Source organism: Styela clava, chromosome 9 (genome assembly GCF_964204865.1).
Source record: "Styela clava chromosome 9, kaStyClav1.hap1.2, whole genome shotgun sequence".
NCBI classification, from domain to species: Eukaryota; Metazoa; Chordata; class Ascidiacea; order Stolidobranchia; family Styelidae; genus Styela; species Styela clava.
Window position 1 is genome coordinate 21,570,579 of NC_135258.1, and position 24,860 is coordinate 21,595,438.

At 34.6% G+C, this 24,860-nt stretch overlaps 3 protein-coding genes across 4 annotated transcripts; 1 reads left to right on the forward strand and 2 right to left on the reverse strand.

The window, feature by feature from the left end:
* The first annotated feature begins 2,905 nt into the window (after positions 1–2,905).
* On the forward strand, positions 2,906–6,190 carry LOC120339425 (uncharacterized). Its single transcript, XM_039407549.2, has 5 exons — positions 2,906–3,152; positions 4,342–4,464; positions 4,538–4,685; positions 5,202–5,338; positions 5,538–6,190. The coding sequence occupies exons 1-5, from the start codon at positions 3,123–3,125 to the stop codon at positions 5,811–5,813; spliced, it is 714 nt and encodes a 237-aa protein (XP_039263483.2). The 5' UTR covers positions 2,906–3,122; the 3' UTR covers positions 5,814–6,190.
* A 4,780-nt stretch (positions 6,191–10,970) lies between these two features.
* On the reverse strand, positions 10,971–13,018 carry LOC144427309 (uncharacterized). Its single transcript, XM_078116308.1, has 3 exons — positions 12,477–13,018; positions 11,942–12,159; positions 10,971–11,705 (listed from the first exon to the last, which is right to left on the reverse strand). Exons 1-3 carry the CDS (start codon positions 12,550–12,552, stop codon positions 11,442–11,444), a joined length of 558 nt encoding a protein of 185 aa, XP_077972434.1. The 5' UTR covers positions 12,553–13,018; the 3' UTR covers positions 10,971–11,441.
* Positions 13,019–18,248: 5,230 nt separating this feature from the next.
* On the reverse strand, positions 18,249–22,363 carry LOC120339183 (E3 ubiquitin-protein ligase RNF6-like). Of its 2 annotated transcripts, none has more exons than XM_039407264.2 (3): positions 21,342–22,363; positions 19,692–19,909; positions 18,249–19,455 (listed from the first exon to the last, which is right to left on the reverse strand). In XM_039407264.2, exons 1-3 carry the CDS (start codon positions 21,367–21,369, stop codon positions 19,192–19,194), a joined length of 510 nt encoding a protein of 169 aa, XP_039263198.1. In that variant the 5' UTR covers positions 21,370–22,363; the 3' UTR covers positions 18,249–19,191. The 2 variants fall into 2 exon arrangements, with proteins under 2 accessions (XP_039263198.1, XP_039263197.1); XM_039407263.2 differs by lacking the exon at positions 21,342–22,363 and adding an exon at positions 20,227–21,327.
* Positions 22,364–24,860: the final 2,497 nt, after the last annotated feature.

The window sequence follows — 24,860 nt, forward strand, 5'->3', positions numbered from 1 at the left end:
CTTGGAAGTGAAAAATCTGAACGCCCACGACAAGACTACTATTACAACGTGATATTTGAAGTCTACCCGAAAACATATATATACAAAATACGTTAAACCAGTAAACACCTAAGATTATATGTGAATCTACTGACAATAAAAACAACTCACAGTTGCAGCCCCCGTACCTATATATATATACACATATATATACAGTATATTTATAATTTTTCAATGCGAGTAGGCGTTATTTTATTAAACTGAAAGTTTACTAAATAAAAAACGACTATACTTATTTGTCAGAAATCTACACCAGACAACTTCATATTTATGAAAATGAAAAAATACTAATAAGTAGAACATGCGTGCCAATTAGTATTATGATAATTGAATTGCGCATTTGTTAGTAAAACATTAGTATAATATTGTTAGACTGTTAATAATATCATATTTTGGGGGCACATAACAGGTGATATTCAAAATACCAAATCTTTTCTTCTGGTATTTGGGTGTCTTCATGCGAGGATTGGGTGCGCGATGCTTATATAGCCTTAACATTTTCCGTCAAATACTCGACTCAAGATCATCAGAGTTCTTTGATTTAATCGTATTGAAGGGACTACTCGCCTTCCTAGCACAAGAGAACATATTTGCTGGTAATGGCTGTGTAGAAAAAGTTAGAAGATGAAGAAACTGTAGTCAAGTAGTCACATAGCGATACAAGTTTTTATTTAAGTTTTAATTCTGCATAATTTCTTCGTGATTAATCGAAATCTACTGCAGGTATGTCAAATCGAATTGGACCTAGAGGAAAAACGAAGTTCCGTTTTAATAGTGTATTTCAGCTGAAAGTATGTATTTCAGCAGTTTGGTAATACAGTATATTGAAAATATGTACGCATTGGAGATGGAGAGCTTGCGCGCCCTCTGTTGGTAGATTGTGTCATAACTTTGGCATTTGGCTGCGAAAGGCAGATGCCCTGCAACTCTGGTGGTAACAAGTCAAAAAAAAGTCGTCATCGCAGCAAAAGTGAATTTCGTGGTTGCAGGTATAAAGGTAATAGTTTCGTCACATTGGGTCATTGTATTTCCTATTCGGTGATGTTTTAATGAAGGCTTTCGCCGCACCGTTGAGCAGTCTTTCGGCAGTAATGATAATGACCGATCTTTGAAGGGTGGAGCCAGCGGTCACGAGGAGGATTGTTCTCTGGCTCAACGTGCAGTATTTGAACCTCGGCGAGAACATTTGATGTGGACCGAATGGCACTAAAGCGATACATCGATAAAGAAAAACATGATCCCTTGGTACAAGAGGATCCTAGAATTGCAAGCTCAAGAATATTATATTTAATTCTGAAATGGAATCTGAACTAGTTATTCACATCAAAACACTTGGAGCGAACTACCAGGGCCTATCCAAAGATAAATGCCGATGTTTGGCATTCGAGTTTGCAAAGAGTAACGGTGCCGATGTCACACGAAGCACAAGACGACTATAACGTCATTCATTTTTCAGGTCGTTTCGCGATGATAAAATCAATACAACATCAAGCTTGTCCAACAATAATAGTGACAGCATCGATGAAATTTGCAAAGACTGACGAATCATCTATGATAAATTTGAACTGACTTTAGTAATTGACACCCTTGTCTAAAATCCATAAATATAAAAGGGAGAACCTTGCTTGAATCTTTAGGAACCTATATATTTCTATAACCTATTCTCCTACCTCATTACCATACTCCCCTAATTATTCTTAATTATAATCACATATACTGACTAATAATATTTGCTATAATCTGGACTCTAATTTGGCTATATTTGGGCTTTGGTGAGTGAAGTGGGCTAGCTAGCCCACTTATTCATGCATCTATCTTGGCAAGTACGATTGGGCAATTTGGCGTTAGCATACTCCAACCATAGCTTGCTAATATCTTTTTAGAAATATTTTTCTATACATTTCAGTCCTGTTAACCAATTCGGTATCCAACTTGGCAATTGTTACAAAATATTAATATTGTGTGGCGAAATTTATTTTCTGTTTTTTATTTTGTTTGTATATTTTTTTTTTCTAGGCAATATACGTAAATTATGTTTCTCTATTTTTCTCTCCTCTAAAATTTTATTTTGTCTGCGTGATTGTATGTGTGTGTAATCAGTTGTATTTATATTGTTTTTATCAATTGTTTTATTATCTTTTATTCTGATTGTGGAGTCAAAATAAACTTATACTTATTATACTCAACAAGAACACAAAATGACAAAACGATCCAAAGTTCATTTTATGCCCGATAGCCTCAATCAAAATGCAAGAGATAAAATGTTGTAGGATTGGTATTTGGCTTGGTGGGGAGTTTTTGCTTGACATTTATTTATACGTTGACTGTGACCCCTAATGACGACATTTAGAAATACAGGAGTAAGTGGCTATTTTTCGTCATTCTCAAAAATGTGGGAAATTTTAAACATTTCCCGAATTTATAGATTCAACCACTCATAGGTACATTTAGTATCCGATAATGTTTAAGTAACATACAAGGGGTGTAATGTTGTTGGATCGTTATTTTGGATTGGTCAGGAGCAACGACTCAGGAGTATGTATTTACTTTAAAGTTTTTGTAACAACTCTTGTCTTCTTAAAAAGTTTAATTTGAGCTCTGTAGAATCATACCAACCCGAGCGACTTCAATTGCAGCAGTGATGGGTTTAGATACACCTCAATGGTATGGTATTACTCAGCAAAACACATGTAGTACAGGTAATTAGGACATTAGGTACCTTGTAGTTAATTATTACCAAACTGGACAGTTGGTAGTAATAGCCGTGACAAGCTGACATACTATGTAGTGTAGAACAAACAAATATAAAAACAAAACAGATCGAATGAATTTGTCCAGAATTTTAATGTTAAGATTTTTCGATGCAGGGGCTAGTGTACCTATTCATCTAGATTCTAATATATTTGCCTGGTGAAGTCTATATTTGTACATCATCTATTGTGGCCCGATCTCATTAGTCTCCAATATAATTTTGGTCCAGAAGAAACGGCTATAGATGGATATTTAATGTATTTCTATGTGTTTGTTTGAGATATTATTGATAAAATTGTAGTTGATTATTGTTTGATATTATACGGAGCAACATGCTTTCGTTACCACTGCGTTCGTTATTAGTAAGTACGTTTTATAATTTATTATTACCAAAACAAATTTTCATATGGAACTGAATAACGATTCAATTTTGCATTGTTACATCACAAAATCTACACCGACATACTTTTCTGTGATAAACAAAATGTTAATTTGCATATCGTCACGCTAATAACCGAATTGCGTAAGTCATTTTTGGCGATTTTGAGTTTTTTTTTAAAATAGGTATTTATGTAATGCTGCGCTCAGATTTTATTTTAAGTATTCCGAAACCCATGAAAATGGAGATTTAGTATGACATGCACATTTGTGTAATTGTTTCGTCATAATAAATTATCATTGTTACCGCATGGCTATTGTGACGTCACAAGGGCAAAATAGCCTCATCTAAGTATTTTCGAGTTTTTGCATCTCGGATTCTAGCTTAGCGCGTATTAATTTGAATTTATACTACAGTATAGGAAGATGTGCACTTGTGATTATCACTGTCCCAGTCCAATTCACCTTGGTTGGCTTTTATATTGGGTGCATTGCTGTTTTATTCTTTATATTTAATCTTAGTCTTATTTCGGTGGGTGTGCAGAACGTGTTATATTGATGAAATATATATTTTAACATAAAAAATAATGTAATTGAAACTGATCAGCTATTTTGGGGATTAGACATTGTAGATACTAAGAATTACATTCGTTTTTGGAATGTTTTGTTTTCAGGACTGGTGCATATAGTAAAGTTGCAAAATTGCGTATGTCCCCAAGTCATACCCACATTTCTGCCTAAGTCACAGTGCGCCATTATGACGTCACTTAACTGCGTCATACAAATTAACCTAAATCCGGCTACGGGCAAAAAATTGAACCATGGCAAATTATTGCCTCTCAATGGCATAACAATATCATTAGGAAGTTTTTTACGTTTTTCTCAAAACTGCTAAAAATGACTTACGCAATTCGGTTATTAGCGTGACGATATTACGTTCCGAAATTCGTTAGCTCTTTCTATGCCATGCCAAATATCAATTTCTATCATAACAGTTCTGGGAGATTTTTGAACGTGTTATTTTCGACGTCAATATGGTGGTTGGAAATATAAAAATGCATGTATAAACAAATTAACGGAATTTTTGTCGCAGAGATATGTAATTGACGTCGAAAGTGGAACATAACAATACATAAGTCCATTTTTAACAGGTTGTTCACATCTCGATTACAGGCTCAAAAAATCTTCCATCGGACTGCTTTACGCTGTGTACATGTGACCTCAAAACATGCTTCCGAAGATGAGCCAAAGAAAAAATTTGACACATTCCCGATTTCTAGATATCCATTGCCAAAGGTGACTAAACTTTATCAAATACAAAGGTTATCTTTCTCAAAATTGGGTTTGTAATTGTTCTGTTTCCCTATAGATAGAAACACTACCACAGTCAATTCAGGATAGGATTTCAGAAGCTGATGAAAAGACTGGCTTTGTACCAAACGTTATGACGAGTTATGCGCACAGACCCAAGGAATTTGAAGCATTCTTCAATTACTACGATGTTTTAATGCAAAAAGGTGAGTATTGTAGCAGTTTGCAGGTCCGAGAGCATGCATTTACATAATATGTTGTTATATATTTTCTAAATTTTTGGAAATCGGAGATGCCTGGCCGAGATCCATGTGCTACATGTTTGAAATAATGAAATTTTATTTCTTACTGAATGGAATGGAAATCAGTAATTCATTGCTAGAAACAACTTTTTTCGCGAAATATAGAATTATTATTGTTTTGAAGCTGTATTGAAATACAAAATTACGTTGGTTAACTTGATCGGCGCACAATTTGTAGCATTTTGTATTACTGATATATTTATACTAATAAAAAATATCCGATAACCCTATTTAAAAGGTAGAGTGTGAAAGTGTTCAGAACATATTGTTCTGTCGTAATCTATAGAGGCAATGTGTGGTTTTACAAAGTTGAATAAGGCTTTCTGCAAAAGCGATGGACAACAAAATACACTTAACACACAAAACACATTACCTTTACAACCATATTCAACTTAAGATTATACAATATTTACGTTTCAGAGACCGGAAATTTATCAAAGGCCGATCGCGAAATGATTGTTGTCGCAACAAGTTCCTACAATTCGTGTTTGTATTGCGTGGTTTCGCACAGTGCTCTTTATAGAATTTTTTCGAAAAATCCCATCGTGGCTGACCAGGTAATAATGAATATCCATTTTTAAGTTAGATATGTTTCAATTCTTGGAAATAAATCATAGAAATTATATTCTTGATAATTCGAAATTTCTTGAAATTTAGGTTTACAATTCCATTTCGAATAGAATGAATTTTTTTCGGATATCGAAAAAGAGGTCGTTCTAGTGATTCTAGATTCTATTTCAAACTAAAAATTGACAGGTAGCGACGTGCTGGGAGGCAGCAGCTATCACAGATCGCGAAAGGGCAATATTAGAGTTAGCAATGGCCGTTTGCAAGTCTGAAGAAATTTCGCAACACTATTTTGACAACCTTGCAAAACATGGCTTGGACGCCGAAGATGCGTGGGACATTGCGGCAATTAGTGCCTTTTTCAGCATGTCAAATAGAATGGCACACTTTATGAACATGAGGCCGAATGAAGAGTTCCATCTTATGGGCAGAGTACCGAAAACGAAAAGCAAACCTGCAAAATAGTACAGTGACATTTCCAGGTTCGTCAAATAACCACGCTATAAAATACATTTTTACAATAAGTCAAACTAAGGATTTTTGTTAGTAGATATTACCCTGAAAAGATACACTTTTATAGGTCATATGGTACCCCTCCTAGTATGATAGTGGTAATACTGCAGAGATATTATTTTAAAACGACCAGTTTTAAAACGTTTGTTCTAATACAGGATTTGAATATTAAATGCACTGTAATTATGGCATCCTGTGTAGTTCCCGTTAGGTTATCCGCTTGTTGCGAATCAGATTCAGATTTATCGTAATTATCTTTATCGTAAACCGAAGATAATTTTTTTGAATAGACTTGATTATATATTATATAATAATAATTAATACATGGATCGTGTGATTGTGCTGTGCGTTTGCGAAAATTCGTGGATATGTGGTTAGTGGCAATTTTTCTTAAGATGCAAAAATTGGAGCTCTTGTATAAGGATTTGGTAAAAAAAATGTCGGCGTAAGGGCATAAAGTGTTCTATTATCTCAAATGTTACGGGGAGGGGCTGAAACTCTCACGACGTACGTGTGTTTTGGTGTTACCAAGCATGAAACATTATACAGGATCCTGTGCGACGAATTGTAACAGGGCACAAATTATGCGTTGGGCCAAATGACCGTGGTTGGATACCTAGAAATCAAAGACAACCCCATTATACATTGACATGTTGTAGATAGTTTACCACTAACACCCTTTTAGTGTAACGTGTTATCCTTGGCACTGGATTGAGCATGCATGCAATATTGTTGGAATTGTGTTTGGCTGTTTGCCCCACAGGGAGTCTGTCTGTGGTTTTCGACTCAGTGGTGATTTTTTTGTTTCGAATTCTATCTCCTAGTTTTCGTAGAAGTTTTGCCATGCGTCACTATAATAGGTTTGGCCAGATGATCCTGGAACACTGGGTAAATATTTGTTTTCAGAGAAATATATACAGAACCATTATTGTACTGCTTTTGAGAGGTCTTCATTCAGACTCTTCATGACGTCCTTTCCTCTGTGACATTGCTTTATTAGGCAAAACGTGAACGTTACATTATTCAGGCGGTTCAATTATTACCTACATTTGCCGCCGCCTTTGTGGTTTTCATGTTGCAACCGGTACAATTATTGTCAATTTTTTTTTAACATTTTCTCGGTTGGATTTATAATTATTCGCCGATCTATTATAGCTGTGGGAGACAGCTTAGGTAGAGACGACATGTTCCGATTTCTTATCTGAAATAGAAGGAGAGAGAACCTGTTGTTTGTGAGTTGGATTCGAAAGAGAACCATTACTTGAAAGTTGGCAATGTGTCACAATCAAAACATATCGTCACGCTAATGACCGAATTGCGTAAGTCATTTTTAGCAGTTTTGAAAAAAAAACGTAAAAAACACCTTAATGATATTGCTTATGCCATTGAGAGTCAATAATTTGCCATGGTTCAATTTTTGATCGTAGCCGGATTCAAGGTAATCTGTATGACGCAGTCATGTGACGTCATAAGGGCGCACTGTGACTTAGGCAGAAATGTGTCTATGACTTGGGGACATACGCATTTTTGCAACTTGACTATATGCACCAGTCCTGAAAACCAAACAATCCAAAAACGAATGTAATTCTTAGTATCTACGATGCCTAATCCCCAAAATAGCTAATCTGTTCCAATTACATTATTTTTTATGTTTAAAAGTATAAATTTCATCACTATAACACGCTCTGCACACCCACCGAAATAAGACTAAGATTAAAACAGCAATGTACCCTTATATAGTAGCCAACCAAGGTGAATTGGACTCTGACAGTGAAGGGCACGCCTTCCTATACTGTAGTATAAATTCAAATTTATAAGCCTCAAACTAGAATCTGAGATGCAAAAACTCGAAAATCCTTCGCCGAGGTTATTTTGCCGTTGTGACGTCACAATAGTTCTGCATTAACAATGATAATTCATTATGACGAAACAATTGAACAAATTTGCATGTCATACAAAATCTCAATTTTTATGGGTTTTGGAATTCTTAGCGACAGGTGCGAGGCATTACATAAATACCTATTTTATAAAAAAAACTCAAAACCGCCAAAAATGACTTACGCAATTCGGTTATTAGCCTGACGATATGTAAGTGTGAATAAATAACAGCATTGGGAAATTACTAAATTTGCTAGTGTTTTCTAAGATGTGGCTGTACGAATGTTGTAATAGACTCAAGTAATTTTAAAACCTATAAAATTTGCCTAATGAAATCCTCACTATTGTGCTTGATCAAAATACACACATATGTGTTGCAATGGCATATGGCAAACCAGGCATTCATGGCTATAGTCCTTGCTGGGCATTATATTAGTTAATTTTATTATTTGTTTCAGCCAGACGTTACGAGAATCACCTTGCGACGTCGTGTAGTCCAATAATCCCATCGCGCAAAATCTATTTATATATAGCCTATATATGTTTTACCGACGGATGTAGGATAGATGTGGTGTACGAGAGTTTGATTGAAGGTGAAAGGGGGTGTACCATACCAAAACATGTAAGGAGAACTGTTATAGTATAAGCCAGCGTTTGGTCCCGTGATCTGCTGAGTTGAGGAAAATATATTTCTTCCTCAGTCATATAGAGCTTATATCAACGTGGTCGCTGACTCATAGTCATTCATATTCACGTTCGACATCAGTCAAGTAATGAATAGATATGTTACTTTCCATTCATTTTCAAGTTGTTTTGTTTCGAAATACCTTAATTTTTTTTCGGGCAAAATGTAAATTCACCAAGTATCGTAAGACACAGAACATGCCAGCAATTTCTTTCTCTAATTCAAATGAATACAATTGCTAAAACATAAATATATATATATATAGCAACCATAATCAAAAATTAAACAAGGTAGGTCGACATTGAACTACATTTTGAAATGAAATGACAGAACGCTGAACGAGTCGTTGACTCGTTCATGAAGTTTTGCCCATTATCTAGTAATTGATAATCTTTCAATCATTTCGCTATCAATCTTGTTTCTACTTATTATGCTAAGGACTTCTACTGTTATTGTTTCAATTTCCATTGATTGTGTTTAAAGTACACTAGCATTTTCGTCAGACTTAGCAAAGCATTCTGCAATAACATACATACCTATGCTGTATATACACAAAACATCCCCTTTAGCGTGCCATTCATTGCCTGACATACAGGGTGACCCAAAAACATAAAATGAAGTTAAATAAATGATTTTTTTTCAACTCGAACTTCTGTTTGTGTATGATTAGAAAGATCGGATCCGATGAATGAGGTGCCCTATTGGACCAATGGTGCAATGTTGGGATATTACTTGCACTCTACTGAGTGTAGCGGTCTCTATAAGACTTCCGTCGGAAGTGCTGTGCCCCAGTAAACATTATTTTTGCTATTGATATGTCCTGACAGCATAGAACGTGCGCTTTAGCAGAAAAGCAAGTGAGTGATTGACAATTTTGCGTGACGGATGCAAGTCTGTCTGCAATGCCAAGAAGGTAATTAGGAACCCATTCTAGACTAGAAAGAACATAACTTATATGCAAAACGTCCTAGATTCCTGAAACACCTGGAGTACAATCATATACAAACAGAGGTTTAAACGCAAACAAAATTCCCTTTTTCTCATTTTTGCAGAAGTAAATAAGAAATTTATGGGTTCTGTCTTTTTTTTTTTTTGGTTATGTCTGTAGTTAAAATGGCATTAATTCGTCAGAAATGAGGCAAGGTGTCATTTGCTTGTTATACATACACTAGACAGCAATGTCAGACTAATGCTGAATAAAAGTGCTAATCACATATGAAAATATTAACCTATTCCGTGTATTTATCTAAGAATAATTTCCAATAGTTTTATTTCCATGAACTAGCTAATTCATTTGAGCTAATATTAATCCCCAGCGCAGTGTAGTCAAATAATGACAGAGAAGTCTGTTTTTTTTTTGTATTTTGACACGTTCACTTAATTTGCAGTGCCAGGTCGCGGAAGGACTCTCAAACTAAGTACTAAAACATTTGCCAGGTTAGAGGTACGAAGAGAATTTTTCTTGGGTCAAAGAGTTATTCTATATATATATTCCTAAATTTTAGCAACACGAATAAAAACTGACTAATGACTCACAAAACCGAGCCAGCGTTGATTAGTCTGAGCCACCGTTCAAAATTCAAATGTTAATTATTGTGAATTAGCTAATTGCTGATCGGTCGTTGTTATCGCAGAATCTCATTTTTGAGGTTTAGTGAAAATATTCGAGAAATTTAGTTAGCCATTAAGATTTGCAGTTGAGGGGATTTGCTAATGTTAATCATAATGCATAGCGTATGTTATATATAAGTGATAGGAAAATAAGATCCGTTGAAGAGGAAAAACGTGTTTGTCTTACCTAAATCCTAAAGCCGGAATAGAAGGTTTGTTGGGCTCATCCAGGGCAATGTTTTGTTGTACTCCATATGAAACACGGTTTTGACGACTGCGATATTATCCTCTTACACGTCATCATTAATATCATTTTTCAAAAATTTGAATATTTTTCTATGATTGCAATTTGACAGGCTTGTCCATGGGACCTATCTTTCTGTCCCATTCCTATCCCATAGCAATTATGCCTGTCCCACCCATCCCAGGGGATTCCCATTGGAATACGATTCAATAAAAATTGTTAAATTTAGGTTTATCGTCTACTAAATAGGACTACATGCACACGAAGAGACATGCAAAACAACAAAATTTTATTCATAACTATTATACATGTGTTCACGAGATATATTGTTAATGCTCAATATATTTTGCTCTTTATATATAACTAACAAGAGAGCTATGCTCAAATATATGAACACGAAATCCATAACAAATTGTTTCACCATCATTTCCTCGAAAATCATACGGTTTTCGTGTTACACGTGTCCCATGGGAAATACAAATGTGTGCTGTCCCATCCCATCCCATGAGACGTTTCCCAGGGACAAGCCTGCAATTTTAGATGCAGGGTGGTCTGCTGAACACAATTGGAGAATGGCGCAAGGTTGAAATCGCTCATAAATGTAATCTGAATATGATCAACATTACGATTTACGACACATTTTGATAACATATATTTTATTTAAATACAATATAAATGAAAAACGAACGAAATTTCCAAGCAGATAAGTTTTAAACCATACAATTGTAGTTCGCCCAACAATTGTTACAGCTCACAAAAAGCTTACAATGAATCATTAGCAACAATTTAATTGGCAATTGTAATCTATACAAATACTAGAGAGTTCTGCGAATGACTTGTTCATCCCTAGTTTTCCTAACAAATATATATATATATATATATATATATGGTCGTGAGATTTCGAAATCACAGAACTCTATAGTAAACTCTGAATAGTTTTCAGTGAGTGGTAGATTAATCTCGCGAAGAAATAGGAGAATTAAAGTCTCTTTTTTATCTTCAAATCACACTATTAAATATAGCGAACAGCTCTGCGAGATGGTGAAAGTAAAAATGATAAGTAAAACTGCTGCTTTTATAGAAAGAGGTTGCTTGATACTCATAATCGTTCTTGTTGCGACCTTGGTTCATTATAAAAAAAAATTGGAAATTTTATAAAATATCACGTGGAAACATGTCGACAAACGGGACATGAATAATTTAAAACTCGCCAGCGATATATACATTCCCTATGAAACGAATGAGGGCATTTAAGCACTTTCACGTCGTTTTGATCAAAATAAGCTGAATTGTTGTCTAAGATTCGTTTGTCGTTGGCATGATTCGGTAATCTTTCCAAACATATTGCACATAGTTCGTCTTGTTTAGATTGACAGTTTTCCTTGTGGTGATTTTGTGACTTGAAATCAACATTTCGGTTTGAAGTCTGTAAAACAAATCTAAATGTTAACAAAAAATGAAATAAAGTGTACACACTCTTCATTTTAATAATAGAAACTACTCAGCAACATCGCAAGACTAATTATCACCAAACAGTTGCATATTTGACCTCAAACTGATTGCCCAGAGTAAAATAACTTTGTATAAATTTCAACATTGAAAGATAACTCAATTCAATTGTTTTACGCACTACGCATGTACAGATAATTTGGACTTGTTTACCTGTTTGCGGTTATTTGAATTTTCTGTCAATCCAATGCCGAATTTATTTGCTAATCTTCGGCGAATTCTTATCCATTCACTTTCATCTCTGATTTGAATTCTGTTCTGCGTTGGTGACGTAAGATTGAACCTGCAGATTCCCATAGAGAAAGTCGGATTACTTTCAAACACGTCGTACTTTCTACCTTTGAGTTCCAATCTACGATGATTGACTGAATCTGTAAAAAGTTTGTGTATAAACTGTTATTTTTATGGACCATTTTCATAGGGATTAGGCTGTTATTTAAATCAGAAGCTAAGAATATACAACAGATGTAAAAAAAATTAAATCAATGAGATCAAATAGTTTTAAGCGCGAGGTGATGCGTGCTGAATAAATTAAGTCGGCTTATTCAAAACGACAGAAATATTTTTAATCCTTGGGCTGAAAATTGAACTCTTTTGATTAAAAAGCATAGCTGTACCTTGTTTCGTCAGCTAGTCAAATTTAACAATGAATTATAACACATGAAACAGGATTGAATAAAATAATTACTTGTGGAAGACTTTTTGACTTCATACGTTGTTAGCCGTCTTGCTTGATATCGCGGAATGTGACAAAGAGGGAACATGGCACGAATCTTCGTTTGTAAATAGTAGCTAAGATTTTCTTCTGGCGAATTTCTTTTCGTGTGAAAATAGTTACAAGTCGTCGTGTTTTATACTTATCGACATTTTAATTGCATCTTATTTAATCCTCATTTGCATTTATTTGGAATATAGTAAAAATGCTTACTATATTGTTTTGTAACAAACTTCAACACAAATTGCAATATATGGGAGTTGATTTGGATATCCGTGCCTATTTTAACTAATTTTAATGAGGCTGAGAATATCGAAAATATTTCACAATTGAGCGTACACCCTTCGTAAAATCATCGACGTCATGAGTACGGATAATCAAATTAAAGAATCACATGTCAACATCAGATATATACGCAATTTTTTGTATAGTTTTGACATAAACGTAAAAATTATGTATTATCTGTAAATTTGATAAAATATCAGTGAAAACACAAGCGTTCAGCAGAAAAAAACAGTGATTTGTTGCAGTTGACAGAATAAACACATCAACCACATGAACCATGGCAAATTATTGCCTCTCAATGGCATAACAATATCATTAGGAAGTTTTGTGATGAATTTTTTTCGGATATCGAAAAAGAGGTCGTTCTAGTGATTCTAGATTCTATTTCAAACTAAAAATTGACAGGTAGCGACGTGCTGGGAGGCAGCAGCTATCACAGATCGCGAAAGGGCAATATTAGAGTTAGCAATGGCCGTTTGCAAGTCTGAAGAAATTTCGCAACACTATTTTGACAACCTTGCAAAACATGGCTTGGACGCCGAAGATGCGTGGGACATTGCGGCAATTAGTGCCTTTTTCAGCATGTCAAATAGAATGGCACACTTTATGAACATGAGGCCGAATGAAGAGTTTCATCTTATGGGCAGAGTACCGAAAACGAAAAGCAAACCTGCAAAATAGTACAGTGACATTTCCAGGTTCGTCAAATAGTCAAATAACCACGCTATAAAATACATTTTTACAATAAGTCAAACTAAGGATTTTTGTTAGTAGATATTACCCTGAAAAGATACACTTTTATAGGTCATATGGTACCCCTCCTAGTATGATAGTGGTAATACTGCAGAGATATTATTTTAAAACGACCAGTTTTAAAACGTTTGTTCTAATACAGGATTTGAATATTAAATGCACTGTAATTATGGCATCCTGTGTAGTTCCCGTTAGGTTATCCGCTTGTTGCGAATCAGATTCAGATTTATCGTAATTATCTTTATCGTAAACCGAAGATAATTTTTTTGAATAGACTTGATTATATATTATATAATAATAATTAATACATGGATCGTGTGATTGTGCTGTGCGTTTGCGAAAATTCGTGGATATGTGGTTAGTGGCAATTTTTCTTAAGATGCAAAAATTGGAGCTCTTGTATAAGGATTTGGTAAAAAAAATGTCGGCGTAAGGGCATAAAGTGTTCTATTATCTCAAATGTTACGGGGAGGGGCTGATACTCTCACGACGTACGTGTGTTTTGGTGTTACCAAGCATGAAACATTATACAGGATCCTGTGCGACGAATTGTAACAGGGCACAAATTATGCGTTGGGCCAAATGACCGTGGTTGGATACCTAGAAATCAAAGACAACCCCATTATACATTGACATGTTGTAGATAGTTTACCACTAACACCCTTTTAGTGTAACGTGTTATCCTTGGCACTGGATTGAGCATGCATGCAATATTGTTGGAATTGTGTTTGGCTGTTTGCCCCACAGGGAGTCTGTCTGTGGTTTTCGACTCAGTGGTGATTTTTTTGTTTCGAATTCTATCTCCTAGTTTTCGTAGAAGTTTTGCCATGCGTCACTATAAGAGGTTTGGCCAGATGATCCTGGAACACTGGGTAAATATTTGTTTTCAGAGAAATATATACAGAACCATTATTGTACTGCTTTTGAGAGGTCTTCATTCAGACTCTTCATGACGTCCTTTCCTCTGTGACATTGCTTTATTAGGCAAAACGTGAACGTTACATTATTCAGGCGGTTCAATTATTACCTACATTTGCCGCCGCCTTTGTGGTTTTCATGTTGCAACCGGTACAATTATTGTCAATTTTTTTTTAACATTTTCTCGGTTGGATTTATAATTATTCGCCGATCTATTATAGCTGTGGGAGACAGCTTAGGTAGAGACGACATGTTCCGATTTCTTATCTGAAATAGAAGGAGAGAGAACCTGTTGTTTGTGAGTTGGATTCGAAAGAGAACCATTACTTGAAAGTTGGCAATGTGTCACAATCAAAACATATCGTCACGCTAATAACCGAATTGCGTAAGTCATTTTTAGCAGTTTTGAAAAAAAAACGTAAAAAACACCTTAATGATATTGCTTATGCCATTGAGAGTCGATATTTTTCCATGGTTCAATTATTGATCGTAGCCGGATTCAAGGTAATCTGTATGACGCAGTCATGTGACGTCATAAGGGCACACTGTGACTTAGGCAGAAATGTGTCTATGACTTGGGGACATACGCATTTTTGCAACTTGACTATATGCACCAGTCCTGAAAACCAAACAATCCAAAAACGAATGTAATTCTTAGTATCTACGATGCCTAATCCCCAAAATAGCTAATCTGTTCCAATTACATTATTTTTTATGTTTAAAAGTATAAATTTCATCACTATAACACGCTCTGCACACCCGCCGAAATAAGACTAAGATTAAAACAGCAATGTACCCTTATATAGTAGCCAACCAAGGTGAATTGGACTCTGACAGTGAAGGGCACGCCTTCCTATACTGTAGTATAAATTCAAATTTATAAGCCTCAAACTAGAATCTGAGATGCAAAAACTCGAAAATCCTTCGCCGAGGTTATTTTGCCGTTGTGACGTCACAATAGTTCTGCGTTAACAATGATAATTCATTATGACGAAACAATTGAACAAATTTGCATGTCATACAAAATCTCAATTTTTATAGGTTTTGGAATTCTTAAAATAAAATCTGAGTTAACAGACAGGTGCGAAGCATTACATAAATACCTATTTTATAAAAAACTTAAAACCGCCAAAAATGACTTACGCAATTCGGTTATTAGCCTGACGATATGTAAGTGTGAATAAATAACAGCATTGGGAAATTACTAAATTTGCTAGTGTTTTCTAAGATGTGGCTGTACGAATGTTGTGATAGACTCAAGTGATTTTAAAATCCATAGAACTTGCCTAATGAAATCCTCACTATTGTGCTTGACCAAAATACACACATATGTGTTGCAATGGCATATGGCAAACCAGGGATTCATGCCTATAGTCCTTGTGGGGCATTATATTAGTTAATTTTATTATTTGTTTCAGCCAGACGTTACGAGAATCACCTTGCGACGTCGTGTAGTCCAATAATCCCATCGCGCAAAATCTATTTATATCTAGCCTATATATGTTTTAACTGACGGATGTGGGATAGGTGTGGTGTACGAGAGTTTGATTGAAGGTGAAAGGGGGTGTACCATACCAAAACATGTAAGGAGAACTGTTATAGTATAAGCCAGCGTTTGGTACCGCGATCTGCTGAGTTGAGGAAAATATATTTCTTCCTCAGTCATATAGAGCTTATATCAACGTGGTCGCTGACTCATAGTCATTCATATTCACATTCGACATCAGTCAAGTAATGAATAGATATGTTACTTTCCATTCATTTTCAAGAGAAAATAATGTTTAAAACATTTGGTATTAATGTCATTTGTTTTGTTTCGAAATACCCTAATTTTTTTTCGGGCAAAATGTAAATTCACCAAGTATCGTAAGACACCGAACATGCCAGCAATTTCTTTCTCTAATTCAAATGAATACAATTGCTAAAACATATATATATATAGCAACCATAATCAAAAATTGAACAAAGTAGGTCGACATTGAACTACATTTTGAGGTAAAATGACAGAAAGCTGAACAAGCCGTTGACTCGTTTATGAAGTTTTGCCTATTATCCAGTAATTGATAATCTTTCAATCATTTCGCTATCAATCTTGTTTCTACTTATTATGCTAAGGACTTTTACTGTTATTGTTCCAATTCCCATAATTGTGTTTAAAGTACACTAGCAATAGCAAAGCATTCTGCAGTAACATACATACCTATATATATACTGTATACACAAAACATACCCCTTAGCGTGCCATTCATGGCCTGACATACAGAGTGACCCAAAAACATAAAATGGAGTTAATTAAATGATTTTTTTTCAACTCGAACTTCTGTTTGTGTATGATTGGAAAGTCCGGTTCGATGAATGAGGTGCCCTATTGGACCAATGGTGCAATGTTGGGATATTACTTGCACTCTACTGAGTGTAGCGGTCTCCATAAGACTTCCGTCGGAAGTGCTGTGCCCTAGTAAACATTATTTTTGCTATTGACATGTCCTGACAGCATAGAACATGCGCTTTAGCAGAAAAGCAAGTGAGTGGTTGACAATTTTGCGTGACAGATGCAAGTCTGTCTGCAATGCCAAGAAGGTGATTTGGAACCCATTCTAGACTAGAAAGAACATAACTTATATGCAAAACGTCCTAGATTCCCGAAACACCTGGATTACATTTACAATCATATACAAACAGAGGTTCAAACGCAAACAATATTCCTTTTTTTTTTCGGTTTTGCAGAAGTAAATAAGAAATTTATGGGTTTTGTCTTTTTTTGGTTATGTGGCAAAAAATGAGGCAAGATGTCAATTTGCTTGTTATACATACACTAGACAGCAATGTCGCCCTAATGCTGGTGAATAAATATTATAATCACATATGAAAATATTAACCTATTCCGTGTATTTATCTAAAAATTATTTCCAATAGTTTTATTTCCATGAACTGTCCTGTATAGCTAATTCAGTTGAGCTAATATTAGTCCCCAGTGCAGTGTAGTCGAATAATTACAGGGAAGTCTTTTTTTTTCTGTTTTTTTTCGTTTTGTTGTATTTTGACACGTTTACTTAATTTGCAATGCCAGGTCGCAGAAAAAGTCTCAAACTAGGTACTAAGACATTTGCCATTGTTAGAGGTACGAAGAGAATTTTTATAGAGTCAAAGAGTTGTTTTTTTATATATATATATATCCCTAAATTTTAATAACACGAATAAAAACTGGCTAATGACTCACAAAACCGAGCCAACGTTGATTAGTCTGAGCCACCGTTCAAAATTCAATTGATACTTAATGTTAATTAGCTAATTGCTGATCGGTCGTTGTTATCGCAATAACCAAACAAGTCGATGCTTGGGGAAACATCCATCAACAAACTCTGAAATTTCAGAATCTCATTTTTGATTTAGTGAAAATATTCGAGAAATTTAGTTAGCTATTAAGATTTGCAATTGAGGGGATTTGCTAATGTTACTCATAATGCATAGCGTATGTTATATATAAGTGATAGAAAAATAAAATACGTTGAAGAAGAAAAACGTGTTTGTCTTATCTAAATCCTAAAGCCGGAATAGAAGGTTTGTTGGGCTCATCCAGGGCAATGTTTTGTTGTACTCCATATGAAACACGGTTTTGACGACTGCGATATTATCCTCTTACACGTCATCATTAATATCATTTTTCAAAAATTTGAATATTTTTATATGATTGCAATTTGACAGGCTTGTCCATGGAACCTATCTTTCTGTCCCATTCCAATCCCTTAGCAATTATGCCTGTCCCACCCCATCCCAGGGGATTCCCATTGGAATACGATTCAATAAAAATTGTTAAATTTAGGTTTATCGTCTACTAAATAGGACTACATGCACGAAGAGACATGCAAAACAACAAAATTTTATTCATAACTATTATACATGTGTTCACGAGATATATTGTTAATGCTCAATATATTTGGCTCTCTATATATAACTAACAAGAGAGCTATGCTCAAATATATGAACACGAAATCCATAACAAATTGTTTCACCATCATTTCCTCGAAAATCATACGGTTTTCGTGTTACACGTGTCCCATAGGAAATACAAATGTGTGCTGTCCCATCCCATCCCATGGGACGTTTCCCAGGGACAAGCCTGCAATTTTAGATGCAGGGTGGTCTGCTGAACACAATTGGAGAATGGCGCAAGGTTGAAATCGCTCATAAATGTAATCTAAAATATGATCAACATTACGATTTACGACACATTTTGATAACATATATTTTATTTAAATACAATATAAATAAAAAACGAACGAAATTTCCAAGCAGATAAATTTTAAACCATACAATTGTAGTTCGCCCAACAATTGTTACAGCTCACAAAAAGTTTACAATAAATCATTAGCAACAATTTAATTGGCAATTGTAATCTATACAAATACTAGAGAGTTCTGCAAATGACTTGTTCATCTCTAGTTTTCCTAACAAATATATATATATGGTCGTGAGATTTCGAAATCACAGAACTCTATAGTAAACTCTGAATAGTTTTCAGTGAGTGGTAGATTAATCTCGCGAAGAAATAGGGGAATTAAAGTCTCTTTTTTATCTTCAAATCACACTATTAAATATAGCGAACAGCTCTGCGAGATGGTGAAAGTAAAAATGATAAGTAAAACTGCTGCTTTTATAGATAGAGGTTGCTTGATACTCATAATCGTTCTTGTTGCGACCTTGGTTCAAAAATTGGAAATTTTATAAAATATCACGTGGAAACATGTCGACAAACGGGACATGAATAATTTAAAACTCGCCAGCGATATATACATTCCCTATGAAACGAATGAGAGCATTTAAGCACTTTCACGTCGTTTTGATCAAAATAAGCTGAATTGTTGTCTAAGATTCGTTTGTCGTTGGCATGATTCGGTAATCTTTCCAAACATATTGCACATAGTTCGTCTTGTTTAGATTGACAGTTTTCCTTGTGGTGATTTTGTGACTTGAAATCAACATTTCGGTTTGAAGTCTGTAAAACAAATCTAAATGTTAACAAAAAATGAAATAAAGTGTACACACTCTTCATTTTAAGAATAGAAACTTCTCAGCAACATCGCAAGACTAATTATCACCAAACAGTTGCATATTTGACCTCAAACTGATTGCCCAGAGTAAAATAACTTTGTATAAATTTCAACATTGAAAGATAACCCAAATCAATCGTTTTACGCACTACGCATGTACAGATAATTTGGACTTGTTTACCTGTTTGCGGTGATTTGAATTTTCTGTCAATCCAATGCCGAATTTATTTGCTAATCTTCGGCGAATTCTTATCCATTCACTTTCATCTCTGATTTGAATTCTGTTCTGTGTTGGTGACGTAAGATTGAACCTGCAGATTCCCATAGAGAAAGTCGGATTACTTTCAAACACGTCGTACTTTCTACCTTTGAGTTCCAATCTACGATGATTGACTGAATCTGTAAAAAGTTTGTGTATAAACTGTTATTTTTATGGACCATTTTCATAGGGATTAGGCTGTTATTTAAATCAGAAGCTAAGAATATACAACAGATGTAAGAAAAATTAAATCAATGAGATCAAATAGTTTTAAGCGCGAGGTGATGCGTGCTGAATAAATTAAGTCGGCTTATTCAAAACGACAGAAATATTTTTAATCCTTGGGCTGAAAATTGAACTCTTTTGATTAAAAAGCATAGCTGTACCTTGTTTCGTCAGCTAGTCAAATTTAACAATGAATTATAACACATGAAACAGGATTGAATAAAATAATTACTTGTGGAAGACTTTTTGACTTCATACGTTGTTAGCCGTCTTGCTTGATATCGCGGAATGTGACAAAGAGGGAACATCATGGCAAGAATCTTCGTTTGTAAATAGTAGCTAAGATTTTCTTCTGGCGAATTTCTTTTCGTGTGAAAATAGTTACAAGTCGTCGTGTTTTATACTTATCGAGATTTTAATTGCATCTTATTTAATCCTCATTTGCATTTATTTGGAATATAGTAAAAATGCTTACTATATTGTTTTGTAACAAACTTCAACAAAAATTACAATATATGGGAGTTGGTTTGGATATCCGTGTCTATTTTAACTAATTTTAATGAGGCTGAGAATATCGAAAATATTTCACAATTGAGCGTGCACCCTTCGTAAAATCATCGACGTCATGAGTACGGATAATCAAATTAAAGAATTACATGTCAACATCAGATATATACGCAATTTTTTGTATAGTTTTGACATAAACGTAAAAATTATGTATTATCTGTAACTTTGATAAAATTTCAGTGAAAACACAAGCGTTCAGCAGAAAAAAACAGTGATTTGTTGAAGTTGACAGAATAAACACATCAACCATCTGCAAAATTTTACTGACTTCTAAGTATTTATTAGGATGATGTCTCAAGTTCTAAAATATTCGCATTGAAAATTACTACCGGTAACAATAGCGACGACCTCAACCAAGTTATTCGGGATGTCGCCGACGTTGAGATTCGTACTTTTTTAGAGATGGTAATCAAAAATAGAACCTGGAAATATATTCTTAGTCATAGTGGCGTGTCGTCTTATTTAAAAACCTTACAAAACAGTTACTCCCTAATACTTATATAAAAATAACTTGAAATGGATGAGGTATTCCATTGATTATACGTGCCGATATTCCTAAATTAAAACTCCAGGATAAATATTATTCCCAAAATAACAAAATCGGCCGTCACAACGGTTCTTTTTAAACTCTAAATATAAATCATGCTGAAGCAGCGTCAATCTTCATAAACACTTTAAAACATGATATTTTCTAATTTGGAAGTATTTCTTCGATATTTGTCCAAAAACACATCTTTGACAACACACAAATCATTTAATTCCATTTTCAAATATTCTTACCAGATGGATAAGCACCAAATCCATTCATATAAAAAGTAAGTAGAAATGTTTTCTGCTGATGCTCCGTACACCAGCCAATTAGGATTGACTTTGCATACAACGCAATACACTTACAATTTGCATACACTTGCCTCAATTATTCTGACATACCGACTGGTTATTTATCGTACATGTTTATAATTCAATGATCTACACTCCACCGTACAATATTCACCTTAATATAAAGCAGTTGAAATTTTATTCAGTCCTATGGTTAGGATAGAATCCACTTTTCTCTGTACTGATCTGAGATGTTATGGTATTTTAGAATATCGAAGTTGCCACCGTTAATTCCAATAAGTATAATTATTTTTTTACCCGCGGGCTGAAACGGATTATTCTCGAATACTACAGAGCACGCGCTGCACTTGCTTTACTGTAGCTTTTACCGTGAAACGTTTAGATTATGTCAAACTGACGCGTACCTAACCATAAGGTACGGAAAAAGGAAATCGATCAAATTTATTTATTATTAAGCTCTGTAAAATGTGACATGGACGATCGATTTTATGTGCTACAAACTACTCAGTACATAGAATTTTTCAAAATTTTGTGTTTGAACGTCGATGGTGAATCTTCAGAACTTGCGGTCAATCCATGATAAGAAGTATTACTACATTTCCGACACAACCTTATCATAGTATTAAATTAAAATTGTTCATGCTCAGGCTGTTGAAACATGTCTGCAATGCATACTTTTGACGATAGATCGTTCGCGTGGAAGTCACAAAAATGAATAAATCCTTCATTCAAATTTAAAATTATGGAGTTAATTAAGCTAATATATAAAGTCAAACGGAAAACATAATAAACTTCCAGCTATTCATTCAACATATGCTGTAGATATTAAACCTCTCAATTTTATCCAATTTTATCTCAATTTTATTTTGTTAACATTGCGCTTGATTTTAACATGGGCGGAATATCCATTGCTCATTGGCGGTATCATCTAGTATTCTAGTTTGATCAAAACATCAACAATGAAGACGTTTTGAAATTATTTAAATCGCTCCGAATCGATGCCCAGCATCATCTTTTCACACTTGTTAGTTGAATCAGGTTGAAATTAACATCAAACCTTGGAAATGATCAAGGTCTCTTGATATCTATTTCGTGGGTATGTTCCACATTTTACGAAGTACAAAATCAAATCTCAGGTGAATTAATCTCTGTAGCTTCGACTAATCTTGTCCATAATTACCACTCTGCATAGAAACAGTGAAGTTATATTGATTTATTTGATAAATTGATAAATTTATCTATGCTGCTATACCCTACCGATCACATATGCAATACGAAGATTCAAATCATAATTTGAAGTGAGCTTGGATTAAAATTTTTTAAAATATGATCCACTCATAACACACGAATATAATGAAGTGCCACTCGAAACAGCGTCTCGACAATAACACAAAGTAGCTTGCTGAGTGTGTGTATGTTAACTTAACGAGTCACCACTGTATTATTAAATATTTTACATTGCCGGTATACCGTTGTCTATACTCCCGACTTCCGCTAAGCACGAGACCCGGATGCATAACCACTACAATCAATTTTTAACATGGTTGACGTCGCCACAGTACAGTAATAGACTTCTCGCGACAACAACAATCTTCAACTACTGAAAATTTCAAATCAATCTGCTCAGTAGTTAAGAAGTTACATTGGTTTAAAATAACGAATTTTCAAACCGTCGAATTTGTGCGACACCGTCGGAGTTCAGGGTGAGAGAGTAGCGTCATTCTGGCAACTCAGAGTTCAAAGAGTGATTTTTCACAACAACAACAACAAGAAAAATGCAGAATGAAAAAAACAATACATTTAGATCCACTTCGTGGTCAAAAACAAGGAAAATGCAATTTGCAATAATTTTCACTGCTCTATGGTGGCCCATCGTTGTCACGCGTAAAATTGAAAAAAAAAAATAAAAAATGAAATAAAAAACTTAAAATAAAAGTGAAATAAAAGAATAGTTGTGAAAAAACATAAAAAAAAAATTAAAAAAAAAAAATTGAAATAAAAATAAAAACAGGATGTTAAAAAAAAAAAAATTGAAAAAAAAAACGTGAATAAAAATAAAATAAAAAAGTTGACAACGATGGGCCGCCTCGTGGCCCATCGATTTCACGCGTTTTTATTTTGAGAAAATTTGGTTCTGCTTGGGACCAACGTTGTCATGCATAATCCTACGCGCACAAACGGTGTTCCCTGGGTTTCTAACTCATTACTGATTTTCTTGGGCAATAATCAAGCAATTTAATTTGCAAATGTTCTATAAACTCTCCATGATACAAGTTAAACTAGAAGTAATATATATATTTAAAATATTAATATGAGAATATAAAATTGAATACGTAAATTCGAGAAATTGTTTTTACGTGTAGAAGGTAGTTGAATTGGAGAATGCTGCTTAAATGCTCAGTTGTCCGGACACTCGAGCGATACCGATACCGTCTGTTCGTACCCGGTACCCAGCATACAGTCACTCATGAAACAAGTGGGATATACGGATAGTCTTGTAGAATATGGTGAATCGAGGGATGGATTGAAATAAATGGTCGAGTCCGCGCGATTTATCATTCGTCTGGATCGATGCGATACGGCTGTACGGTATGCCGAACGGTATGCCATACCGTATGCACATGCCGACATGCACGCTCCATTGAAATCAGGTCTAACCATAATCGCCTTTGAGCCTCGTAGTTGTACGATCAGACAGTGGCTAGAGCCGACTGACGAGTCTAACTAGGCTACTTTATGCACACAGTCTTTTTCTATTAATTCAAGTCAGTGCTACTTGAGCAGCATTCTCTAATTCAATTACCTTCTACACGTAAAATCAAATTTCCCCAATTTTCGTACTCAATTCTATATTCTGTTATCATTATTATAAATATATTACTTCTAGTTGAACTTGTAGCATGAAGAATTTATAGAACATTTTCGTTTTGAATTTATTGAATATTGCTCAAGAAAATCAGTAGTGAGTCAGAAACCCAGGGAACACCGTTTGTGCGCGTAGGAATATGCATGACAAGGTTGGTCCCAAGCATTTTTTATTTCGTTTTTATTTTATTTTCGTTTTTATTTTTAATTTTTTTTTCCATTTTTTTTTTATTTTTATTTTTTACAACAATTTTTTTATTTTACTTTTATTTTAAGTTTTTTATTTTTTTTTTTCAATTTTACGCGTGACAACGATGGGCCACCATACTGCTCTTAAATATTTTTGAGGCGTGCCTTGATAAATGCGAGTGGTGTCTATTTCATACTATGAAAGTATATTTTACCCATTCCTGTGGAAGAAGAAGTCAAGTACAAAGAAAGCACATCGAGATGTTGCTTGGACTAGCATTATAGTCAAACATCCCCATCTTGTTCTTTTACTCCAGGGGCGTTAGTTTTGAAACCTTATTTTGTCATTTGATCCTGTTTTTTTATTATAGTTTGAACTTTGAACTATTCGTGAATCACGAGGCT